At 43.4% G+C, this 13,814-nt stretch overlaps 1 protein-coding gene across 2 annotated transcripts in view; it reads left to right on the forward strand.

The window, feature by feature from the left end:
• The first annotated feature begins 67 nt into the window (after nt 1–67).
• The window catches only part of BRAP (BRCA1 associated protein), a 30,812-nt gene continuing 17,065 nt past the window's right edge, over nt 68–13,814 (forward strand). The window contains exons 1-7 of one of the 2 annotated variants that reach the window (XM_024120712.3): nt 220–308; nt 2,295–2,382; nt 2,526–2,687; nt 3,356–3,554; nt 4,719–4,908; nt 10,742–10,855; nt 12,504–12,652. In XM_024120712.3, the coding sequence (XP_023976480.1) occupies nt 2,534–2,687; nt 3,356–3,554; nt 4,719–4,908; nt 10,742–10,855; nt 12,504–12,652 (806 nt within the window). In that variant the 5' untranslated portion in view covers nt 220–308; nt 2,295–2,382; nt 2,526–2,533. Of the gene's footprint in view, nt 309–2,294; nt 2,383–2,525; nt 2,688–3,355; nt 3,555–4,718; nt 4,909–10,741; nt 10,856–12,503; nt 12,653–13,814 lie in introns of both variants that reach the window. The other variant, XM_024120713.3, reaches the window with a different exon arrangement.

Below are 13,814 nucleotides of genomic sequence, written 5' to 3' on the forward strand. Positions count from 1 at the left end.
CTGATCCGAGCATGCGTAACCTCACGGGTCAGGAACGGCGGCCGGGAGGCGGAAGCAGAGGGTGTTGTGGCTCGGAGGTTGGCCCTCGGAGCTGCTGCTGCTGAGGCGGCTGCGGCGGAGCAGAGGCGCGGCGGCGGCGCTGCTCGCCCCGGGCCGCTCGGCCTCAAGGCTCGTCTCCCAGCCTCGCCTGAGCCCGTCGGGGCTCGCGCCGACCAGCGCCTGCCCTATGAGTGTGTCACTGGTTGTCATCCGCCTGGAGCTCGCAGAACACTCACCGGTCCCCACCGGCTTCGGCTTCAGCGCCGCTGGTGAGTCCGCGGCCTTGCCGCCTCCCCTGTAGCCCGCGCCTGGGCCCCGGGGGCTCGTCCTCCCAGAGTTCGGGTGCGAGGAAGGGCCGCGACGAGGGCTTTCGCCTCAGGAGGAAGCCGAGAGGTGGTTGGGATCCTTCTCATTCCCTCCATCCTTAGGAGGTCTTCCCAGATGTCACCTCTGGGAAGCCCTTCCTGGTGCCTCCCCATCGGGACTCTGTTTATATTTGGCGCGTCGCTCTCTCCGCCCTGGGTTGGGGCCGAGTTGTGCGAGTTGGTTTCCTCTACGTTTTGTGAAGGCAGAGACGGAATCCTCAGCTCGCTGATGGCCTCTGGTTTAATTAAATCGTTCCTCTTAGAAAGACTATTTAAGCGCCCTGTAGCAATAGTTATACTTGTAATTAAAACGTGTACACTTCTGGTGTCCGAACACTGTACTAAACACTTCGTGTGCACTGTTTCCAATTATCTTCATATAACTCTGTTAGTTAGATGGGTGTATGACCTTTTTACAGAACTGGGAAGCTGAAGCCCAGGGATTAAGTGCCTTGCCCACGATCATTAGTCAGTGGCAAAACGGGTATTCTACCTCGGAGAGCTGGACTTGAGAGTCTGAGCTCTTCATTCCCAGCCACACAGCCGCCTCAGTGGGGAATGCAGGTGTGGCTCTGCTCCTTGGACCTCCAACAATTACCTAACAACAACATTCGTTCAAGAAATAGTTTTTGGGGCTTCCCTGGTGGCGCAGTGGTTGAGAGTCCACCTGCCGATGCAGGGGACACGGGTTCGTGCCCCGGTCCGGGAAGATCCCACATGCCGCGGAGCGGCTGGGCCCGTGAGCCATGGCCGCTGAGCCTGCGCGTGCTGAGCCTGTGCTCCGCAACGGGAGAGGCCACAACAGTGAGAGGCTCGCGTACCGCAAAAAAAAAAAAAAAAAAAAAAAAGTTTTTGAATGTTCACGGAGCTTTAGTTGTGTGCGGAAAGGGATGTGGTTCTTGCTTTAATGGCACCAGCAGTTCAGTTCATGGAGACAGATGAAGTAAATAATTACAAAATAAACGTAGGGACTTTCCTGGTGGCGCAGTGGTTAAGAATCCCCCTGCCAGTGCAGGGGACACGGGGTCGAGCCCTGGTCGGTGAAGGTCCCACATGCCGCGGAGCAGCTAAGCCCGTGCGCCACAACTACTGAGCCTGCGCGCCTCAGCAAGAGAAGCCACCGCGACGAGACGCCCGCGCACCGCAATGGAGGGCAGCCCCCGCTCGCCACAACTACAGAAAGCCTGCACGCCACAACGAAGACCCAGCACAGCCAAAAATAATTAATTAATTAAAAATAATAATAAATGTAGAATTACAGCTGTGACAAATGTGGTGAAGGAAAGGAAAAAAGAGTTTGGAAAGCTATTACAAGAGTATGTGTTTGGTTTGGGGAAGGGGCCTGGGGCTGGTAGGGATGGTGTCATTGGAAACTTCCCTGAGTATGTGAGTTTTGAAGCTGCAAATTAAAGACTGAATGTGATTTAATAGGCTACTGAGTTCTGAAAGTCAACTAAATTGACATAGGCCACGTATACATTTCTACGTGGGTCAGTCATTGCTTCGTTAATTTATTCAACAGATCTTTAAAGAGCTTCCAATGTGTGGTAGACACTGTAGGTGCAAGGGATACAGTGATGGGCAAGACAGGCCTGATCTCTGCTCTGATAGAGCCTATATTAATGATATTCCAGTCGAGTTTCCTAATTCCTTTTCCATTTTTGTGTGTTTTAGTGATTTAAGACAATGATCATGGATTTCCAGGGCATGATAACATAGGGTGTTTAAGAAGACTACCCCCAAAAGTTTTTAAAAGTTTTGTTTATTCGTGGACTTGATGCCTTCATTTGGGGCTCAACACACAGTTTCACTCCACAGGTGTTACTAAAATGTTGGTTCATCTGAGCATAATCACTCTCAAAGCTTTTATCTCATTCATTTACTTTAAAGTGCCTGGTTTTCACTAGAGCAGTCCTGCATTGCTGAGTTTATTGCACCGGGCATTAATTGACTGTCAGGCACTGCAGGAGCCCCAGAGGTAAGTGAGATGGCCACTGCAAAGGCATCTTACAGTCTTGGGGGAGGGCAGCAGACAGAAAAGGAAAACCTATGGATGGATACATTGAGAGTAGGAAGGAGCTTGTTTTATTATCAGGTATTAATCATTCATGTGTTCTTTAGTCGGGGAAATGTCTGATGAGGAGATCAAAAAGAAGACACTAGCTTCAGCTGTAGCCTGTTTAGAAGGGAAATCACCAGGGGAGAAAGCAGCGATCATACATCAGCATCTTGGCCGTCGAGAAATGACAGATATGATCATTGAGACCATGAAGGCCAACCCAGGTATGCTTCCTAAAACCCTAGAAGACTATCTTTTGTAACGTAAACCCACGGTTGTCTGTTTTATACGCAGTGTTCAATGAAACATACTTTTATCTTTTACTGCCTTTGTGCCTTACATGAGGTCGTTAGGCCGCCTTTCAGCTTCTCTAAATATTTCTCCTAAGTCAATCCTAACAAGCTAGGTTGACAGCTCTGCTCAGTGAGGAGAGCTACTTACCACATAGGTCAGGGGCAGATCATGTTGAATCCAGGTAAACACGTTGTGACTCCCCCTGCTCTGCCAGCTCATTCCATCCAGGGGAATGGAAGTGTATTGCATCTCCAGCGTGGAGAACTGGTAGGTTTGGTTTTCGAACTTCACAGCCCTGAATATTTATCCCACTTAGGAGTGCACGATGGAAGACACCTGCCTTATTATGGTACTTCTAAATGTAAAGGCCACTGTTGAGTCTCTGAGGGTGTTAATGACATTTGGGGCAGGGGGCGGGCGAAGAGCACTTCCCAGCTGAGATGCCCCCACAGCTCTGCTGTTCTGTGAATGTAGTTCTTAGTGCAGTACATTACAGTTTCTCTTCCAAAGTTTATTCTTCTACTCAAAGTTTTCATCTGATTAGAGTCCTTTAGCATATTTCTTATCAGTTTATAATCCAATTTTTGGTTTGTGAAAGATGAGCTGAAAGCTACAGGGGAAGACAGGAAGTCTTCAGAAGCATCACCCACTGCACAGAGAAGTAAAGAGCAAAGTAAAGAAGGCATAAACACTGCTCCCGATTCTCCATCCAAACAGCTTCCAGACCAGATTTCGTTCTTCAGTGGAAACCCCTCCGTTGAAATAGTTCATGGTATTATGCATCTATACAAGACAAAGTAAGAAAATCCTTTTCTCTTTTGAGTTTGTCTGTTTTTTGCCACAGGGCAGAGAAAAATCTCTTGCCCTGAAGGGAAGTGGGTATTTTAAGCTTCAAAGGGATAGTAGTTTCATATACTGTGTGTTAAAGAATTCTTAGATGTTTTATATATGGTTAAATCTCATACATTGGGTCAAAGCTTCTTAGGAAAGAATCGTGTAGATTCACTTGAGAAAATACCTAGGAAAATATTCCCTGAGAAGGTAGGCATGCAGGTGATTGGGAAATTGAAAGGAAGGAAGATAAAAAAGAAAAGAAAAGAAAAATTCTAAATGATCCATGACGTCATTGTAGACTCATGTTCCCACCAAGTCTTTGCTAAAGAAGCTGCTAAGAAGTCACATAATGGGTTGCAATTTCATCACGTCATTTTACCCCTTTCTGTGGTCCAAACAAGGCTTGCTGGAGGCCAAAGGAAAGGAAGGGTTTTGCTAGTCTACAAGCTGGGCCACCAGCTCCTTGGATAATTGGTAGCTGGTCTCTTTAAAGGCTGTCCTTGTCCTAACTTGTTTGCTAGGTTCCCACTGGGAAGCAGAATACTTGAGTAGCCATTTTGGATCACAGCTATTGAAGTGAGTTTGCAGCATTTCAAAAGCAAATTGCATTGTGGGAGGTTTTTCTTTCCCCTCTATTCCAGCTATTCCAACCCAGCAACACTTTCTGTAATCTTCAGAGTCACATTCTCATGGTTCAGAATTTTCCTTCCTATATTTAGAGCTCTTTTCTCTTTGAGACCCTTTGAGAGAAGTCCATAGTTTGAGTTATGCTTCTACATTATCTAAGGATAGTTCTTACTAGAAAACTAATGAGAGCAAAACACAAACTGCAAATTTGCCTGATGGAGATTTATAACCATAACAAGCCTTTAACTGAAGATTAAAAATATCAGTGCTGGGTATAATGTAGAACATTTCAAAGCTTACCTTAAACTCCATTGCAGGTGTGTTTAAGGGATTCTGCATTTACCCACGTAGTGTGTATTTTCAGGTAAAATAACAAGCTGTTTAACTTGATTTATAAAGCATTACACTTTTTTTTCTTGGACATAAAAGTTGTGTAATTAGTGTTGTTTGCACTAACTATACCTCATCTATTCAAGACAGTCTAATTATTGTCTTATTAGTAAGATGACTTCCTTAAAAGAAGATGTGAGGCGCAGTGCCATGCTGTGTATTCTCACAGTCCCTGCTACAATGACCAGTCATGACCTTATGAAGTTTGTCGCCCCATTTAATGAAGTAATTGAACAAATGAAAATCATCAGAGACTCTACTCCAAATCAGTATATGGTGCTGATAAAGTTTAGTGCACAGGTAAAAGTTAAGATATTAAAAGTCTCTTTGCCACAGAAACTGTGTTTTTGAAACTGTTTGATACTAGCCGTGTGTGATTTACTGCATTTTGCACTTCAGAGTCTTGATATGTTCTAGAGTATTGTTGTAATTCTAGAAATATTTCTAAATTCATCAGCAGACACGCTGTTCTAATTCATACCTGCTATTTTTTATAAACCGGATTGAGTATGAAATCTAGGGTTGTGTGTGTTTGTTTATCCAGTAGTAACCATTCCAGTAGAACAAGAGTTCCCAAACTTTCTGAAGTTAATCCTGTTTTATTATTTGCCTTTATAAAACCGTGCCCCTGCTTGTATCATCCTCTTTTTACTAGGTATTCTTTGGAACATTTTAGAAAATAAAATCAACTAAAAAAAATTTTGATGACAGGAGGGGTTTTGTGACACTCCTTGCATCGTTAAAGATGCTTTAGAGTTCTTTCTTTTTTTTAAAAATGTATTTTATCTACTTATTTATTTTTGGCGCATAAGGTCTTCGTAGCTGCGCACATGCTTCTCTAGTTGCAGCAAACTTGGGCTACTCTTCTTTGCGGTGCGTGGGCTTCTCGTTGCAGTGGCTTCTCTTGTTGCGGAGCACGGGCTGTAGGTGCGCAGGCTTCATTAGTGGTGGCACGTGGGCTCAGTAGTTGTGGCTTACGGGCTCTAGAGCGCAAGCTCAGTAGTTGTGGCACGTGGGCTTAGTTGCTCCTCGGCATGTGGGATCTTCCTGGACCAGGGCTTGAATCTGTGTCCCCTGCATTGGCAGGCGGATTCTTAACCACTGCACCACCAGGGAAGTCGCAAAAGATGCTTTAGAGTTCTAATTGGAAATCACTGCGATAGAGAGACAAACACTGAAAGAATGGTGATATTTTCAGCTTTTAAAAGTATTTGCACATTATAACAGGGTTTTTGACTTAGGAAGATTTTGCCATCCAGTCCGTTTCACTTGTTGCATTAAGCATCATTTTGCATGCGCCTCAGTTCTAAAGATGTTAGAAAGCTATTCTCTTGGTTTTTATTCTTAGGAGTATTCATGTTTCTATGTGAATATAAAAATGAGGTAAGCTTTAGGTATTATCCAGGTTATTAAAGGGCTGGCTACCTTATCCATAGGTTTCTTTCAATTTGTTTTTATTTTATTTTTTTATAGCCTGTTACATTTTGACATTTCATTAGGTTTTGAAATGCAGCTCTGTCCAGTTTACTTCTTTCTCACCTCATTGATAAACAGTCTTCCTGAATTTGCCCCAGATAAACAGTTCCAACTTGCAGATTGGCAAAGAAATGAGTGTGCCTGTAGGATCACTTGCCATTGCCTCTGACCAATCACCAAGATTTGTGGGTAATAGGAAGCCCATGACACAAGGCCCATTTGTCATCTCCTCATTTCAAAAACCCAGAGTTGACAGCAGTAGCAGCCATTCATTAGCCGTGGGAGCAGAATCAAGAGAAATAAGAGTTTGGGGCTTCCCTGGCGGTCCAGTAGTTAAGCCTCTGCACTTCCACTACAGGGGGTGCAGGTTCAATCCCTGGTTGGGGAACTAAGATCCCGCATGCCACATGGACGCACACACAAAAAAGAGAGAAATAAGAGTTGGATTATATTTGTACTTGTCAGCAGGCCACCGAGAAAGAACCCTTCGTGTGGAATTCCATGTACAAGAGGGTACACAGTTGTTGTCTTTAACCTTTACAAAGCACCTCACCTTTGAGGGAGACATTTAAAACGTGTTTCAACGGTTCTGTAAGCTTAGACTTCACAAGTTGACATTGAGAACCAAAAAGCACCTCACAGCTGCTTTCACTGACTGTCAGAAGACCTTCCAAGGTTGCTGAAGAACTTTCCAAATAGTTGGCAAGTGGTATTTTAAATCTCTTTGAATCTAATAATAAGGGTATTGATGATAACATGCAACCTTTGTTGACCGCTTATTCTGTACCATTCACTCTGCTAAGTGCTTGATGTGCATTAGCTGATGTAATTCTCACCACAACCCTACTGTTGTTGTCCTAGTTTTACAAATGAGGAAACTGACTACGGAGAGAGGTTAGTGATTTGGCCAGGGTTATACAGCTAGAAATAAGTGACTGAGCTGGGATGTGAGCCCTCACTTTTAATCCCTAGGGTGTAGTCCCCTTCCAGCAGGAGTGGGATGGAAGTGTGGGGAAGGGAAGATATTCACTGTTTGCCAAAAAAATTGTGTAATGGCAGTATTTTACTTATAGCTTCTACCGAACAAGCAAGGGTGATAAGTAACACAGGGAAAGTCACAGAAAGAGACTGGGGAAAAATGTTTAAGAACATATTAGACTTTTTATTTAGTCTGAAGTGTATTAAGCCCACAGCACTAACTTGTCTGATAAACCCACAGACTTCGCTGCAGCACATGCTGCCCTTCACAGTCTGCAGATAGTGCTGTGGAAATTTTCTGCTACTGTTAATGGATTTTCTTTGTACTTCTGCATTGTCTCTCCACCTCTGTCTTTTGACCAAGTGCAGGTTGCTTAAGTTGACACATGTTTTCTGAGTCTGTGGCACAGCTTTCTGAGTGCTCTGTGAGGATAGAACCCTTGACCTTGGTATTGTGAGTTGTATTATTTATCTGTAATGCTAGATCTTAGGGTCTAAGGCTCATCCTATCAGGGATTTTCTAAGGCCTAAAATTACCCTCCTGGTATAAGACTTGAAGTTGTTAAATTAATATTGGGCCCTAATGAGAATAGACTCAATATCACCAACTCTTGAGTAACTTACTAAATGTCAAGCCTGTGCTAAGTGCTTTTCATGCATTAGCTCCTCAAGTCCTCTCAGTTATGCCATAAGGTAGGTGTCATTATTTTCATATTTTATAATTGAGGAAACAGACATGGGTGAGACACTTGCCTAAGGCTACATAGCTAGTAAGTGTCCAAGTTATGATTCAAACACAGGCAGCCTGACTCCATGGCTTGGGCAGGTAACTATATTCTTATTCCTTTCTTTTTCTCATCATAGAATTTTATTAAGAACTAATAGGCCTTCTCTATGTCTTTTATCATTTCTTGAATTTCTGTTGGCCTCATCTTTCTTTATGCTGGAGGTGTTAGATGTGCCTACAGAGTTGTACTGTGCCCCTTAGGAATTTTAGTCTTTGGGTAAGGAATTTGTAATTAAGGATACAGGGAAATAGAAGGGGATTCAGTTTTGTAGTTCCTTGGGACAAAAAAGGACAGATAACCTCTCAATGGAGTATGTTGACTCATTTTCACTAAATATGCTTAGGCCAGCCCAGGAGATAGCTCTTCTGAAAAGTAAAAATGTGTTCTCAGAAGTAAAAATGTGATCACTGTGATAGTAAAGGAACCTTGATCATAATAGGTTTTTCTTTTTCTGAGTTTATGGTGAGAAAAGAACAATAAAATCAAAGGACTAGAAAAAAACCAAAAGCTGGGTTTCTTGAAATTTGGGGCTCTAGGGCTTCCCTGCTGGCGTGGTGGTTAAGAATCTGCCTGCCAGTGCAGGGGACAAGGGTTCAAACCCTGGTCCAGGAAGATCCCACATGCCGCGGAGCAACTAAGCCCGGCACCACAACTACTGAAGCCCGCACACCTAGAGCCCATGCTCCGCAACAAGAGAAGCCACCGCAATGAGAAGCCCGTGCACTGCAACAAAGAGCAGCCCCCGCTCGCTGCAATTAGAGAAAGCCTGTGCTCGGCAATGAAGACCCAGCACAGCCAAAAATAAATATATACATTTATAAATAAATAAATAAATAAATTTGGGGCTCTATACAGTGCAGGCAGGCATTTTAAACAAGAGTTGTTTCTTCTGTGTTTTTTGCAGTTAGCTTCAGGCTTTTGTGCATTTCAGTGCTGAGTTGAAGCAGGAACCACATGGATTTTGTTCCCTGCTCTTGTCCTTTGCATAGCACACTGCCCGGCATGTGCTTGGTACTCAGTAAATATTCCAGCCAGTGAAGTGACATTTCCAATACCAAGATTTTAAAGAAGATAACAGTGTGTTCAAAAAGTATACTTCCTTGGTATAGATAATTCCCCCAAGAAAGAAATAATTTATCTCATGTTGAGTAGATTTTGTCATATCCCCAGTATCACAAACCTTGTCCCTTCCTCTGAGGAGGCTTGGGCACTTAGGGAGCATCTGCAGAGCTAGAGGTCTTGGCTGGGCTTGCTGTTCTCAGCAGCCACATCTGCAGCGGCTCCTGGTGGTGCCGGAGGCCCTCATTTCCCTCGTTGCGTGAGTCCAGTTGCTCCCTGGGCTGCTTACTCATCCAGAAGCATTTCAAGACATATCTACTGCTCTTGAAAAATGGGAGAAGCCGTTTGGGGCTGCTGCTTCTTAGCGTTAAAGAGATTTATTGTCCAAGAACTGGCTTTTAACATTTTGAAGTTCAAATACACAGGTTGTTTCCTGAAGGAAAGCCTCCCCACCCCACCCCCAAAAAAGTCCCTGCAAAAATCTGTGTTCAGAATTGGTCATCCTTCCTTAGTGGCTTAGCTTACTTGGTCAGATTAAGAAAGCATAGGTAATTAAGAATCCACACTTGAATTACATCATCAGAATGCAGTGAAAAGCTGCTGAAAAGCTTAAAGTGGCTGTAAGGTTCAGACCCTATGAGGGTAGACGGCCAGGACTGGTTTTGCCTGGTACAGCTTGAATCTCGTCCTTGAGGTTGATAGTGCGGCATTTCCTTTTGCAGAACACCCTTCCTCTCGTCAGGCAGCTTGTCTACACTGGTGAGGCCAAAGCACACAACTTCCTATCTTTGGGCTAATGCCTGTGTGAGAGTGAAACCCAGATAAGCCTTGGCCTCTCAGCTGCCTCTAAAAATTGCTGAGTTTTAAAAGCTGGAATTGTCTCTTCGTTACTTTCTACTAAGGCTAGACTGGAAGATTTGATTTACTTGTGTCCATATTCACAAATGCACATGTGCCTTTGCAGCTTTACCTACAGGGGACTGTTTGCCCTGTTTTTATCTGTCTTCCACTCCAAGGGAACAAGATTGTTAGTATTTTAAAGGCTGGTTCATTTTGGACCTCTTGACCTTGGCCAGAAGTTTTGCTTTTGGTGTTACACACTAGTTGCTTAAAACCTCCTGATAGGATCCTTATCTATCATGTATTACTATTATTATTATTATTGGGTTTATTGAAAAGAAGGAATTGGCTTTTCACTCCATGCCAGTTCCACTGGTCCTCTATTTTTTCTCACATAGATGCTGACATTTGTTTTAAAAAGCTCTTCTGTAGGGAATTCCCTGGCAGTCCAGTGGTTACGACTCAGCGCTTTCACTGCCAGGGACCCCGGTTCAATCCCTGGGTGGGGAACTAAGATCCCACAGGCCATGTGGTGTGGCTGGGGGGAAAAAAAAAAGCTCTTCTGTAACAATCATTGCTTATGATTTGGTTCCCAATAGGCTTGACTTCAGTGGCTGTGAAAGTGCTGACTAGAGGCAAAAAAAAAGAAGAAAGGAAAAAAATGATATCAAGGGAAACGTCGACCATTGTTGGTTGAATATGTATTAAAATTGTAGTAGCTGTCAGTTTATTGCACTTCAGTAGCTTCTGCTAGTTTCAGTAAGACTATCACGTATCAGGAAAAATTGTAGAGATGCAGGATATTGACCTGCAGGGTTCAGTTAGCCTGTGAACCTGCTGCCATAGATGTTACTTTTGGTGGCTGCTTTCTCTCCTAAGTATAACTTTTAAAAGCTGAAGAACAGAATAATTGAAGCCATGCATCTTGAATAGAAAGCACATTTTCAGGACCTCTCTCTTAACTTTTTCCTTTTCCCCACTGGTTCACCTAGGCTGATGCAGATAGTTTTTACATGGCATGCAATGGCCGCCAGTTCAACTCAATAGAAGATGATGTTTGCCAGCTGGTCTATGTGGAGAGGGCTGAAGTACTGAAATCTGAAGATGTAAGTGTGAATAATTCTTATATTTGATATAAACATATCAGAATGGTATAAAGTTGAAAGTTAAGATATCTGCAGAAATGTCCAGGATAGGCCAGTCCATAGAGATAGAAAATAGATTAGTTGCCAGAGGCTGGGGGAGAGAGAAGTGAGGAGTGACTGCTAACAAGAACAAGGTTTCTTTTGGGGGTGATAGAAATGTTCTAGAATTAGATGGTGGTGCGATGGTTGCACAGCCTTGTGAATATACTAAAAACCACTTTAAAATGGCAAATTTTATATATGTGAATTTTATCTCAATTTTTAAAAATTGTCCAAAGTATTTTTTTTTAAAAAGGGTATTATCTGTGTTGTTGAAATTGAGTATGTATCTATTCCAGATGGATGAAACATTGCCTGGAGCCTAAAAGAAATGTTTTTGTTTGAAATATTAACCCTTAATCCTCGTCCTGATTTTTGATTCTGCTTTGATAGCAATTTATGATTCCTCTGATCTCCCACCCTCCATGGGAAGCTTTCCTATAATGCGTGCTGTTTGAATCATTGTATAAAGTAGTAGATCCAGCTCGGTTATGCTTTTAATATTTCCTTTTTTTAAAAGTAGCCCTAAAGGTCTTTTTACCTTGAATTCAGCTTGATAGGAATAAGTTCTGATTAGATTGTTCTGTCATTAGATTAGGTAGAATAAAAATTGGCAAAGGATAAAATCAGTCCTCCCTTTTGCCAGTTGCTGGGCAAGGCCTCAGTTTTAGAAATTCCTTTCTCTCAATGAACATGGCTTCTTGAGAGATTTCCTGTAAATATCTTCTCTTCACGGACCGTAGATTAATGTGACTTTTCTCAGTGTGTCCTTATTTGTACGCCTTACCTTTGCCTCAATAGTCCCACAGTTGGCAGGGCTTGGGTCAGACACCGCTGTGTTAGAGGTGCCTTTCTTGACCACCTAGATTGTTATGCCCCCTATTTCACACCCTGTTCTTTCATAGCATTTATAACCATAGATAATTATACTTTTTAAAATTTTGAATTTTGTATCTCTCTCTACTAGAGTCTAAGCTCTGTGAGGACAGGGACAGACTTTGTTGTCTGGGACTTACTGAATCTGTTTTTGCTCACCATTGTCCCACACCTAGAACAGTGTCTGGCACACATAGGGAATTAATAAGTATGTGCTAAATGAATAAATAAATAAAATCACTGTTGTTGATACTGTTATCACTTAGTGGAAAGTGTCAACTTTTAATTTACTCTGTGGAAAAATCTTTCAGATACACTCCTGTTCTCCTGCTTTTATTCCTTTGTGTTCTAGTGTAGTCATGGCCATTCAGAGTTAGAGCAAGGAGTCTGGTAACAGAAGATTCTGGCAGCCGTCTCCCTTCCTAGAATGTCCGCTCTGTGAGGGCAGGCATCCTTGTCTGCTTTGTTCGCCACTGTATCCATAGTGCCTAGCACAGTGCTGGGACTGTAGGAGGTGATTAATTAATATTTGTTGCACGGATGAAAATCTTAACCAATTTATTTTCACAAAGCAATAATATTGAGAACATCCTGCGAGGAGTCAAAAAGTAACAGGAAAACTGTTGCTTTAAAAAAAAAAAAAATTAGAACCTGTGGATGACAAGTGAGGCTTATTCGAGGTGTTTCCCTGTAGGGGGCCAGCCTCCCTGTGATGGACCTAACGGAGCTCCCCAAGTGCACAGTGTGTCTAGAGCGCATGGACGAATCCGTGAACGGCATTCTCACCACCTTATGTAACCACAGCTTCCACAGCCAGTGTCTGCAGCGCTGGGATGACACAACGTGAGTGCAGGAGGTCACCCCCCTACCCTGTCAAAGCTCATTTTTACCCTTTCCCAGAATTAAGAACAGCTGCCCCGCAAAATGAATCACTCCAAGTATTTGACTTTATAAACCTGGGTACCACGATGGTGCAGAGGTCACATAGAAGGGCCTTCCGTGTTTCTTCTTTGCTTTCTTCAGTTCACGTGAGGATCAGCGTTCCTAGCCCAAGTCCCTTTTAGTATGCCGATTCTGAACCCTTACGGAATGTCCCAAAGCAGCAGGAATTGTTCTTTCCTTCGAAGAGCCAGAAAATGAGGGGGTGGGGGTGGAGTTTGGCTTTGAGGCTCTCATGCTAAAATGACATCCAGGTCTAAAATCTTGTTTATCACCTGCACTTCATGTCTACTCTTTACTTTGGCTTACTTATCAAAGAGTGCTGGGCTACAGCAATCTGACGTTTTGGATTTATCATGTTGTTGATGGCTCGGTGGCCAGTAGTAACAGGAGGCACTAAGTATGAGGTACACACACACACCTATGTTCTCCTGTTTCCCAGTGCAACAGAGGCCCTATTTGTAGGGTGGCATTGTGCAGACAAAGAACTGAGGTGTAACCTGTACCTTTTTTTTCTTTTTTTTTTTCTTTCAGTCGGAGGTTGCTGCTCCCTTTGCAAACTACATTGTGGGTCTTAGCTAGAAATTTGTAGGGTTGGCATTGTGCAGACAAAGAACTGAGGTTAACCTTTACCTTTTTTTTCTTTTTTTTTTTTCTTTCAGTCGGAGGTTGCTGCTCCCTTTGCAAACTACATTGTGGGTCTTAGCTAGAAAGGCCTCGTGGCCTTCAGACGCTGGCCTCGTGAGTTTCCCAGTACAGAGAGGAAGGTGCAGAATCAAGTAATCACACAAATAAATGTGAAATTACAGCCATTGCAAGTGTTACAAAGGAGCAGCGTTGCAGCATTATGACTAGAGAATAGGGCCCTGACACAGCCAGGGCTGTCTGAGAGGCAGCATCTCAGGGAGGCTGAACAGGAGTTAGCCAGGTGAACAGTGGAACCGGCAAGAAGGCAGTATAGGGGAGGGGGTGTGCACGGGAAGGGGGATATCACGTTCCAAAGCCCAGGAATAAGGAGGGGCGAAAGTCCACAGGAGTCTCTGTTCTCTGCCCCCAAGTGGTCAGC

The sequence above is a fragment of the Physeter macrocephalus genome, chromosome 19 (assembly GCF_002837175.3).
Source record: "Physeter macrocephalus isolate SW-GA chromosome 19, ASM283717v5, whole genome shotgun sequence".
NCBI lineage: Eukaryota > Metazoa > Chordata > Mammalia > Artiodactyla > Physeteridae > Physeter > Physeter macrocephalus.